This window comes from Maniola jurtina, chromosome 5 (genome assembly GCF_905333055.1).
Source record: "Maniola jurtina chromosome 5, ilManJurt1.1, whole genome shotgun sequence".
Taxonomy (NCBI): domain Eukaryota; kingdom Metazoa; phylum Arthropoda; class Insecta; order Lepidoptera; family Nymphalidae; genus Maniola; species Maniola jurtina.
In genome coordinates, this window is record NC_060033.1 from 12847413 (window position 1) to 12859767 (window position 12355).

General features: G+C 39.2%; 1 protein-coding gene across 1 annotated transcript; it reads left to right on the top strand.

Annotated features, from left to right (window-relative positions):
• The first annotated feature begins 63 nt into the window (after window positions 1-63).
• LOC123865207 (ceramide glucosyltransferase) lies at window positions 64-6463 on the top strand. The gene is made up of 2 exons (XM_045906088.1): window positions 64-4769; window positions 5941-6463. The coding sequence occupies exon 1, from the start codon at window positions 351-353 to the stop codon at window positions 1542-1544; it is 1194 nt and encodes a 397-aa protein (XP_045762044.1). The 5' UTR covers window positions 64-350; the 3' UTR covers window positions 1545-4769; window positions 5941-6463.
• The last annotated feature ends 5892 nt before the right edge of the window (window positions 6464-12355 follow it).

The following is a 12355-nucleotide window of genomic DNA, read 5'->3' on the forward strand; positions in this document are numbered from 1 at the left end:
AAAAAAAAGCATAGTGGTCTGTGGTTAGTGGTTACTGGTTCTGATATCATTCTGTGATTCTGATCCGAAATGACGGGCGGGGGATCTGGTGAATGGTTGTGTTTTATGGATTGTATAGAAGGGATTTATCTAATCGAAATATTATGAAAAATACGGAGTAGTGTAATGTCGCGATAACGCATGGTACTGAATTATTCACGTACGCGTACCTCGCCCGCCTTCGGCCTTCTGGCATTTCACGTTTTATCATTTCGTTGTTACGGTCGCATCGTAGCGCACGGCTTCCAACACTTAAAACCAGTCGATATTATGTGGCCGGAACGCGAGAACGGCATAACAATTTTACAATTATGATCCCTATGGTGTACACAGTGTATGGTTTTGCTATATTTTTTATGATCGCGTGGATCTGTCTGTGGCTAATTCACATAATGGCCCTGTCGTACTCGAAGTGGAAACTGCACCGCACCGTGGATCGCTCGCCGCCGGAGCAGCCGTACCCTGGCGTATCGGTGCTGAAGCCGCTCACCGGCGTCGACCCCAACCTGTTCTCGAATCTGGAGACGTTCTTCACGATGAACTACCCGACCTACGAGCTGCTGTTCTGCGTGGAGAACGAGCACGACCCGGCCGTGATGCTCGTCAACAGCCTCATGCAGAAGCATCCGCAGGTGGCGGCGCGCCTGTTCGCGGGCGGCCTGTGCGTCGGCGTCAACCCCAAGATCAACAACATGCAGCCCGCGTACCTGGAGGCGCGCCACCCGCTGGTGCTGGTGAGCGACGCGGGCATCCGCATGCGCGAGGACACGCTGCTCGACATGGTGCAGCACATGGCGCCCGACGTGGCCATCGTGCACCAGCTGCCCTTCGCGCACGACGCGGAGGGCTTCGCGGCCACGTACGAGAAAGTGTACTTCGGCACGGCGCAGGCGCGCCTGTACCTGGGCGCCGACCTGCTGGGCATCAACTGTCACGTGGGCATGTCGTCACTGGTGCGGCGCGCGGCGCTGGAGGAGGCGGGCGGGCTGGCCGCGTTCGGCGACTTCCTGGCAGAGGACTACTTCATGGCTAAGGCGGTGGTGGCGCGCGGCTGGCGTATGCGCGTGGCGTCGCAGCCCGCGCTGCAGAACGCAGGCGACAAGTCGGTGCGCGCGCTGCAGGCGCGACTGCGGCGCTGGGCGCGCCTCCGCATCGCCATGGTGCCCACCACGGCGCTGCTGGAGCCGCTCAGCGAGTGCGTGCCGCTGGGTGCGGGCGCGGCGTGGGCGGCGGCGCGGCTGTTCGGCGCGGAGCCGCTGCCCTTCTTCCTGGTGCACGTGCTGCTATGGTTCTTGTCGGACTGGCTCATGCTGCGCGCGGTGCAGCACGGCGCGCCGCCCTTCAGCAAGGCGCAGTTCCTGCTGGCGTGGCTGTGGAGCGAGTGCTGCGCGCCGCTACTGCTGGCGGCCGCGCTGCTGCAGCCCGAGATCTCGTGGCGCGCGCGCAGCTACCGCCTGGACTGGGGTGGCCGCGCGCACGAGCTCAAGCCCAAGCTTAAGTTCTGAGCCCTGTCCCCTCCCCGATTATTCCGAGCTTTAATTTGATGTACGTAGTCCGTTATGTGTACTGAGTGAATACTTTTGGGCATGACAGTGTTTGTGATTATTACAATAGTAGTTTAATATTAAGTTTTGATTTTAATTTATAGTTTTGAAATGAAAGGTGGATATACGTTGTTTTTGTTTTAGAGTTTTGTATGTTTATAGATCCAAGGTGAAGTCTGCTGTTGTACATATATAATTTTGTAGATTATTGCATTATTGATCTGCCATATTGATTGTAGTTTGTTTGATTTATGTACATTGTACATATTATATTAATATTAAAGCTGGTGAGTTATATATATTATTATATATATTTATGAATATTTTGAAGTCAAATCGTATGATAACAAAATTATCTGATTCAAGTCGTTATCAAATAGAGTAGTGTGCATGGATTCCTATCAATTACTTATTCAAAGTGTGAATCATATGTTTTGTAATGTGACTTGTTTTACTAAGAAGGGAAGTTTGAATCACTGACTCACTGCACAAGGCCCTAACCTCATTATAAATACATGTTAATTTTAAGACTAAGAATCACTTTTTCATTTTATGTTGCAAACACAAAAAAATGAAACAATTGTAATAATAAGTACAAAACATTTGCAGCATGTTACATTGTCAACTCTACTGTATTATATTGTATCATTTACTCATTATAATAATAAAAATGCATAATAAAATTAATTTATCAATAATGACTGCAAAATTCTAAATAATGAACAGGGTTTTAACCTCTCTATAATAGCTTTGTAAAGTGCACTGAATTTTTTGAATTTGATTTTGCGCCTTTGGACCCAGGGATGTAAAGTTTTTACCCAAACTTTCAGATCTGAAATGGGACCAAACAAGGTTGAAAATTATTTTGTTAACATTGTTAAAATTAAAGAATTACCCTACAAAATAGTTTTCGGGCGTTTTTTTGTTTCACCAAACGGTGACAGAGAGAAAAGACTGGCATTTTCCCTTAGGTCCAAAGGTGGTTTTTGTTGTGATTTTAGTAAACAAATGTTTTTATTTTTTGATAATTTTATGTGCCATGTTTGATTAATTAAACTGGTTTGCTTTTGTAAACAAACATAATAAGCACAATCTTTTTACATCACACAAGTATTAAGCTGGAAACACACTTGTAAAAAATACTCTACTCTACTCCACTTTCTAGTAACTAACTCACTCAACATATTGGGTATTTTAATTTTGAAGTGTTTCTGCTCTTGTAGCACAAGTTTGATGGCTGTAATGTGATGATCTCCATCGTCACTGATTTCGTCAGTTGGCAAACAATACCTACCACTCAAGTTATTGGCAGTTCTGACATCAACTATGAACTGGCAGCTAGTAAAACAGCTTACATGCTGTTTTATTTTACATTACAGCTTTAAACAACTTACATGATGAAGTAATAAACTTATTTTGAACTATGACACTGTGGAGTACGAATTCTGTACCTAAGTACCCTGTAGTTTGTGAGTGAAATTTTCAAAAGATTGAGACAGGACATGTTGCCCAAGCTCACAGACGATATGCGTTGTTGCGTTGTGCGTCAAATTCAAGCATTTGCCTTCTTCATTATTTGAATAACCGTTATACAAATAATCGACTGTGACAAACGGACGGGCGAAGAAAGTCTCACCATAAGGCTTCCATTTTTAACATTTTGGCACGGAACCCTAAAAATGTAACTCAGTCAATACCTACCGAATTCCGCCATCCTGTTTTTCCGCAGATTGATTCCGGCAAACCTCAACCAATTATTCTTTCAATCTCAATTGTAGTGGTTGGCTGAATTTATGGGGTTTTTGCGAATATTAGGAGAGTATCAGCATAAGATTTATTTTTTAAAAAGAATATTAGTCATTTTAATCATGACTAACATTCCCCTTTCCCCTCCAACTAAGCGTTAAGCTTGTGCTAGGAGTGGGTTCGACAATAGTGCAACGGGTGGGGTTTGAACCCGCCGACCTTTCGGAATTCAGTCCGCTCCTATAACCGTTGAGCTATTGAGGCTTAGGATTAGGAAGTACTAGTACTAAAAAATCTATGAGTACCTAGTTATCAGCCATTCAGAGGTGCGGTAGTGTGTCATATACAGTGTCATGATCGCAATCACCTCTGGCCGACACTCGCTCACTATTGGCTACAATGCATTGTTGCAACAAGAATACCATAAGTGCAGGCAATCACAACAATTGAGATTGTAATCATGATTGATGTAGCTTTTCCGGAAGCGACCTCCGTTTAAAAGTTTGCCAAAGTAAAACAGTTTTTCGTCTGTCCTGAAAAGTTGCGAAATTTTAGGTACCTATGTACTTGTGTGGTATTGACTGCTAGCCGACGATTTCCTGACTCTATGGCCTAACGACTGAAATTAATAATAATCGATCTATCTATAATCTGTCGATATGTTACTTTTACTCTTACTTTGTTGTATTGTTAATACGGTATTTGTCTATGTCAAAAATAAATTATTTTTCAGTGATTACCTACTGAATAATCTACGTAATTCGTCTTTGAATATACGTAAAATCTACGTCTTTTGCTAGTTTTAAGTGTAATAACCATTTTAAATTATCGATCAAACTAAAAAAGCACATCAAATCATTGTGACGTCACATGCCAGTATTTCATAGAAGCTCGCACTACGCGCGTGTTTTGACGTTTCATAAAAAGATGCTGACTTGAATAGTTGTTATTGAATACAATTTTGACAAATACCTAACAGCGTTACCAAGCAACCTATCGACAGATTACAGATAGGAATAAGATTGATTATTATTATTAATTCCGGCTGTAAAATGCAATGCAGTAAATGGCGTGAGGTGGGGGTGGGGGTGGTATATATCACAAATCCAAGTGGTTCATTAAATTAATTAAGACTTGCTCGAATTATGTATTGTCACAGCTTCTCATTCAATATCGAAATATAGGGTACTATCTCACTAGGACACCAGTGGCGACGCAACCAGTCGCGCTACTAAAATAAATAAAAACCGGTCAAGTGCGAGTCGGCCTCGCATACGAGGGATTCCGTACCATCGTATAAAGAACTAACACTACTTTTTTTTCTTTTTATTTGTGCTATTAGACATTGCTACCTGCTTTTATGTCTCTAGGTCAACGATCTTACAAGGGTTACTTAAATTACTTACCGGTTACTTATCCTAAAAATGTCTACAGAGAGCTGTAGACATACCTACATATGTACTGTGTACATAGGTAGATGACATCGATGTATATGGATAGGCCCTTAGAAGAAAAAAAATGCGCTCACAAGTTAAAGAGAATTGGCAAAAGTCTCTTTATCACGCATCAGTCGGCCGCACACGCTTTATCGTATCGCACGTGTTTTTGACTGTCGAAAATGCCGTCATGTGCGGTCAAATCTTGCAAAAACCGTACGGAAATCCATCAAAAAAAAGATGGAATAACATTTCACTCGTAAGTATATCGTTTTCTCATTTAATTTAACGTATAAGCTGGGTATATTTTTAATTTTGCTATGATTAAATATTTGCCGCAAAAATATCGTACAATTGGAATACAGAAAGAATGGAGTCGTGTTATTTTTTTTGAAGTAAAACTTTTTATTCGCGTATGACAGACTATTTATGATCATGAATATATTTAACTATGATTGTATGTTTGTAAGTATTTAACTATGTATGTTTGTATATAATTAACTGTTTTACTATGTATGTATATCTGTACTAGTAGACTAGCGATGTTTCCGATATTCGCATCCTCACCCGCAATTGTGAAGGTTACGCATTGATTTGGGCATCCACATCTGCATCTACAATAATAATAATCAATGCGGATAGTCACGCGGATGCGGATGTTGCAAGTCGCGAAAACTATACATGTATGTTTGAGTGTATACATGCTTATATGTATTTTTTATGTATTTAACTATGTATGTTTATGTATGTGTTTAACTATTTAACGATGTGTGTATTTTGTATGTATACGTCGTACGTATGACGTAGTTATATTTTAGCGATTTTGCGGGCTTCCGCATCCGCAACGGCGAAGCTGCCGCATTGATAGAGGGTTCCGTACTACAGAAGTTTTTTTGGTTATGGTTTATATTATTACATATTATTTGTGAAAATTCTTTGTTAGATTCATTACATGCTCATATCTGCACTAATAATATTTTTAACGCAAAAAAAAAAAATTGACGAAATATTGCACAAAACAGCTCCATTCCATCCTTGATCTTTTTAATAACAGAGAGTTGACGCTCGCGTCAAATTCACTGACGAGTTCAATGACGTAATATTTATTTTTTTATAGGCTCATTTTTGTAAACGGATTTATATGGGAATGGCATATCCTTATACATCGATGGTAGATGAGAATACCGCGCCTGGTGTCCGCTTGGTTGTGCAACCAATTTGGTGACAGTAGACAGGGTCACTCGCTGGTCGCACAACTACTAATAGTATAGAGATTTTTGGCGTCTCACTCATTGCGCTACCAGGCACGCCCCTCTGTATACTGCTCTTGACGATGTTATTAGCACGTGTACCTACACTAATAATTGATGTGAGATGATTTTTTTATAGTATAGTATCTTTAGTCGGAAAGTCATAAGCATAAATTATGTTCTTTGGTTGGCAATGTCATTGTTTAAATACGTCTTTCGACGTCCATTTTGAAACGGACTATCCTGGTGTTTTCTCTGGTGTTTCTCGTTTAGTTGCTCAAGAAACAACGGTGTCGCGACCAGTGGCGCCGCCATGGTGTCCTAGTGAGATATTGGCCGGAGAGTGGTGACCCAAATATTTACGGACGTGGGATCACCCACGCTAGGGGTGTGTAATGCAAACAAAAATGCACTGTGTGCATAATAAACTACTTTAAGTAGCTGCTTTGTATTAATTATAAATAGAATGTACCTATTGCATAATATAATTATAGTTTTAAAAACTAGAAAAGATGCTTTTATCCAACGACCTTTATATTGTAGTACCACAAAGGAAGGTCATTCTTCAACTTAATTTCCAGTTGAGGGACTGAAAGCGGTACCAAAATGACTATGTCAACCCTTTTCAGTTGAACCTATTACGGTTCACGAGATACAAGCCCATTGACAAACAGACGGACAGCGGAGTCTTAGTAATAGGGTCCTATATGCACCCTTCGGTTACGGAACCCTAAAAACGAAATATCAATAAAATATTGGGTAGTTTTATTCGTTATTGTTTTGGTACAGCGATATAATTTCTTTAAGTATCAACCGTCATTGATTGCTGGCGAAAATCAAAAGCCATGTTTGATTTAAGGATGAGAACTGTTTGTAATGTAACGCTAGGTACCATTACATTTTAACCGAAACCATATAATATGATACTTAAACCTTTCTCTTGAAACACTCAAACTATTGATGAAAACCGAATAAAAATCGATTACGTAGTTTAAAAGATCTTTGAAAAAGAAGGGAACCGACCCTGTTTTATACTATGTAGAGAAGAGATATATTTTATGTCTTCAAAATCCGCCTAGAGCGGGTGATTCGCTAACCCAGTGTCTAACACTGAATTATAGCCACCGAACTTATTTGACATTTATTTTTAACTAGAGGATGCCCGCGACTTCGTCCGCGTGGATTTAGGTTTTTAAAAATCAGATTTTCCGGGATAAAAAATTGCCTTGCGTTCCTGTAATTGCCTATGTCAATTTCAGGGACGCAAGCTACCTCGGTACCTTTCATACAAAATCGGTTATGCGGATGGGTTTTTAGGAATCCCGTGGGAACTCCTTGATTTTCCGGGATAAAAAGTGGCCTATGTCCGTCCCCGGGATATACCTAAGCTAACCCTGCGTCAGAATCGGTTAAACTGTTGGGCCGTGAAAAGGTAGCAGACAGGCAGACAGACACACTTTCGCATTTATAATATTATAGTATGGATTTATTGAAGTTTTCCTACGAAACTCAGTGAAGCAGCAATGTAGAACCAGCCAATGTCAAATAAGCTCGGTGACTATCATTCAGTGTTCGACACTGGGTGAGCGAATCACTCCGCAGCTCCTTGATTTACAAATGGCCAAAATTAATAATTATCAGCAATAGTTATACCTACCCTAGCAATACATTGGTTGAATTCACAGGTATTGTAATCAATACACGTAACTAGAATAATTTGTTTTGCAGCTAGGTATTTATCATAATTCCTTTCGTCCTATAATTGAATATATTATTAAGTAACTATGGAAAACAGTATTCTTTCCTTTTCCTTATAATTCCAATTTCCAACCAATTACAATCCTACAGCCCCTATCATTGTCTGTTGACTACACTTCACAGTAAGTGTGTTATGCGTTTCAATTGTGAAGACCATTGAAATAGAGTAGGTACCTATAAGATGATAAGATCACGAACAAAATGACATCGCTCAAGTGGCCATGCATTTATAAAATGAAAACAAAATTATTTATACATTAAAACTTAACACCTAAGCAATAAGTAAGTCATAAAATTGTTCTAAGTGGTAAATCTTTGAATGGATACCTCGTGCAATAATTTGGAGATCATCTTCTCATTTTGAACACATAGGTAAACGAAATTACGGTTTTTACGCCTCTTGCGGACTTTGCGGCCGTGGATCGTAATAGATTACTATTATGTATTATACCAAATAGTAATACCCTTTTAATTTGGCTATTCGGTAAAAAGTACATAACTTTGCCTACTGTGGAAATCTAATTATATAATTGACATGATAATGTTTTAAACCAAACCTGTTTAAAAATTAAAGTTATCACGAATTTTATTTTATTTTTCATTTCAATACCTCAAATCAAATCTAATATTATAAAAAATACAAAGGTGTGTCTCTTTGTCTGCTAGTTTTCCTCGGCCCAACAGTTGAACCGATTTTGATGCACTTTGGTACAGAGTTAGCTTACATCCCGGGCACGGACATAGCCTACTTTTTATCTCGGAAAATCAAGGAGTTTTTCCCAGGATTCTTAAGGGTATATCCGTCAAAGCAATTTATATGAAATTTGGTTCAGTGGTAGCTTGCGTCCCGGATATTGACAAATAGACAACTTTTTATCCTGGAAAATTCAAAGAATTCCACAGGATTTTAAAAAAACCTAAATCCACGCGGACGAAGTCGCGGGCATCATCTAGTAAGTAACATTGAAAACCAAAATAGTAGGTAGACACCTAAAACGAATGAAGGAAAACAGTAAAAGTTAAAACAAGCAGGAAAATATGTACTTAGTTGGTACTTACCTACTAACATTAAAATAAGTAAGTACAGGAAAATACAGCAACCGACGCAACACCAGAGCAAAAGGAAAGGACCTTGAAAGTTGAAAACCGCTGAACCGATTTTGTGTAAATTTCAACATAAACAAATTAACAATAAAAAGTCCCGAACTAAATAAATGAAAAAACTGTATAATAAAGATCGGTTATTAGGTAGGTACCTATTTATTTACACAATTTCAAAAAGTTGATCGCATACATTCTAAAAGAGCCGAACGTTAGCCAACTACAGAGTAAAGAAGTTTTTTTTTTTAAATTCAATAATAAGTAGAGCTAACGCTGGACCACAATCACACCTGATGAAAAGTGATGATGTGGCCTAAGATGGGACGCGTTTACCTAGAAGTTGCCTATTCACTGTTGTGGTAGCGGTAGTTAGTTAAATGTTAAGTTGATTTCAAGAAACTATGCAATATAATAAAATATATAAATATCGCTCACCCTACTTTTAAATCTCACTGTTCACACTGTTAGATGTAATAAGTGTGAACAGTGACATTTATAACCCTTCCTTTCGGCTTTGCCGTAGTCGGGTAAAAAGTAGGGTGAGCGATATTTACCTATATAATATTATATTTCCGTAGTTTGAAGGCAACTTTAGAGTGTAGGTTCTGTCAATTTACGTAGATTGTGTAGGTAGGTACATTGTGTTTTATTTTCATAGCGGCCCATTCGCTCGCCCGGGACACTTCCTACATCATCATGTCAACCCATCGCCGGCTCACAAGTCAAAACTCCTCACAGAATGAGATGGGTTCTAGCCATAGTCTGGGTACTATGATTATCTAATTGCGGATAGGTAAACTTCACACGCGTCCTTTGTTAATATAATGGAGAACTCTCAAGCATCCAAGATTTTTTCACGTTTTCCTTCACCGTTAAGGGTCATGAGCCCGGCCTGCCCGCGAAATTTAAATTTAATGTGGTTTTTCGCAATTTGTAAACTAATACGACAACGTAGGCTTATGGTTATTTTATTTGCGACAATGGCAATATCATCCTCACAGGTTTATACCTATAATAATCTTTACTTGAAAAGGTCCAAGGTCAAAGTTTACAAATTGCGAAAAACCAAATTAAATTTGAATTTCGCGGGCAGGCCGGGCTCATGACCCTTAAAGCAAATGATATTAATTAATTATTTGAAACACACAGCCCCGACAAGTTAAAGGTGTGTGCCAGGGATGAAACCCCTGAACTACCGAACAAGATCAGTCGTTTTAACCACTAGGCATAGGCAGCGGGCTATCAAGTATCAACGCTTTAGGACTATAAAAAGTCTCTAAATGTGCGATCAGTATAATAATATTAAATAGATTTTTCGTTTGTCACGTAACTATATGTTATGAAAATGTTCTCATTGTTGATGTCTGACATCAAAGGACCGGTTTGGTCGTTAAAAATTCGTATTAATAGTTTTTATGGGAGCAACGATATGATAGTTTATTTGATACTATTAAATAACTATTTAAACGAGTTCATAATAAATTAATGTTAAACTGAGCACAGATTTCCTCTCAGAAATGAAAAGAGTGTATGCCATTATTAGGGTTCCGTACCTCAAAAGGAAAAACGGAACCCTTATAGGATTACTTTGTTGACTGTCTGTCTGTTTGTCTGTCCGTGCGCCGAGTCTGTCAAGAAAACCTATAGGGTACTTCCCGTTAACCTAGAATCATGATATTTGGCAGATAGGTATGTCTTATAGCACAAGTAAAGGAATAAATCCGAAAACCTTGAATTTATGGTTACATCACAGAAAAATAAAATAAAATGTGTTTCAATTTTCAAAGAACGATAACTATACCAAGTAGGGTATCATATAAAAGAGCTTCAAAGCATGTATATTCTAAAACAGATTTTTATTTATTTTTATGCCTAATAGTTTTGATTTATCGTGCAAAATGTCGGAAAATACCCGAGTACGGAACCCTCAGTGCGCGAGTCTGACACGCACTTGGCCGGTTTTATTATTATTATATCGCACTCAACTCTCTCATTTTTGCAAAGATCTGTAAATAAAGTGCAATGCGTGTGGCAGACACACGCAGACAGCCGGCCTAGATGTTTCCATTAATATCGAGTTTCTGTCTAAAAATAGACTTACGCTCTGTTCACTTAGAAATATCCAGTTAGGTATTTAATACGAAGTATGCATAGTTGGCATAAATTCTTCTTCGCGATTGTGCATTGTGGGGTCGTTCTACATCTCTTGGCGACGCTCCGGTGTATGACAGACTGTAACGTGCATTGAGTGTGTTCAAGGTTTGTGTGGTGTTGCGTATTGCTCGCTTTTCCTGCTTCTCTAATAGTAGAAAGGCGGGCGGTGCATATCGCATGTTTCAGGTGGTACCATATAGATTGGTCTGTTTTGGCGGAAAGCGAATTAAGCTTGTGGTCCCTTAATTTGTACCTACCTACTTAATGCTTCTAAAAATTCCATCAAGATCGAACTTATTGGTCGATTGACTAAACTGAAACTTAAGTTGAAATCTATAGAGCGCACTTTAACTTTGCTTAGACTTAAGTTACAGTTAAAACGAGACAGATCGTTTTAACAGTGTCTTACTCTTAAGTCTGAGCAAAGTCAAAGTGCGCTCTATAGATCTGAGCTTTAGAACTTACCTATTATGTTTCGATCACGTCAGTTTTATCTGGAGGCCCCTTCTATAATGCAAACAATAGGCACTTCATATTTTATAATACATATTATCGTGTACAATTTGGTATGTGAATGTGCAGGCGTTGGTTATCGCCTGTCAAGCCATATTATATGTGACGAGTCGAGAGTGATTTGCACGTCAAAAACAGGTTTCTACCCTGCCTTACCTACTCGTACTAAGTGTTATACAGGGTGTTATTAGAACGCTAGCGAAAACTTAGCGCTAGTATTATTATGCATAAACACAATCCAATAACAATAACTATTTGCCTTATACTTGCCTAACGTGCTTATACTATGTGCCTAGTTTTAGTGAAATAGTATTTTTTAACCCCGCAAAGTGAGCAAAACTCGCGGTCAATGCTGCACCTACGACACGGCTATGACCCCACAAACGTATCTACGCAACGATTATGGACCTCTAGCGTTAGTCAGATGTTTTATTTGCAATACATTGCGACTTTTTAAAATACAGGATTTTTTTAACGTTTTTTTGTGGTAGGTACATATCTTATAAATAATCATCAGTACTATCCACCTGTCTTCGTTTTGCTAGCGTTCGATTAAGTAATAATATAACATTCTATATAATTTTTTTATTTTTTTTGGAAAGAATATTAGCCGTGCTAATCATGACTAATACTCCCCTTTCCCCTCCAATTAATCGTATTTAAGCTTGTGCCAGGAGTGGGTACAATAGTGCAACGGGTGAGGTTTGAAGTTGAACCGCCGACCTTTCGGAATTCAGCCCGCTCCTCAACCGTTGAGCTATCGATTGGTACCTTCATCCTTAGAAATCTAGATGTAGCTAACTCTGTTATACAC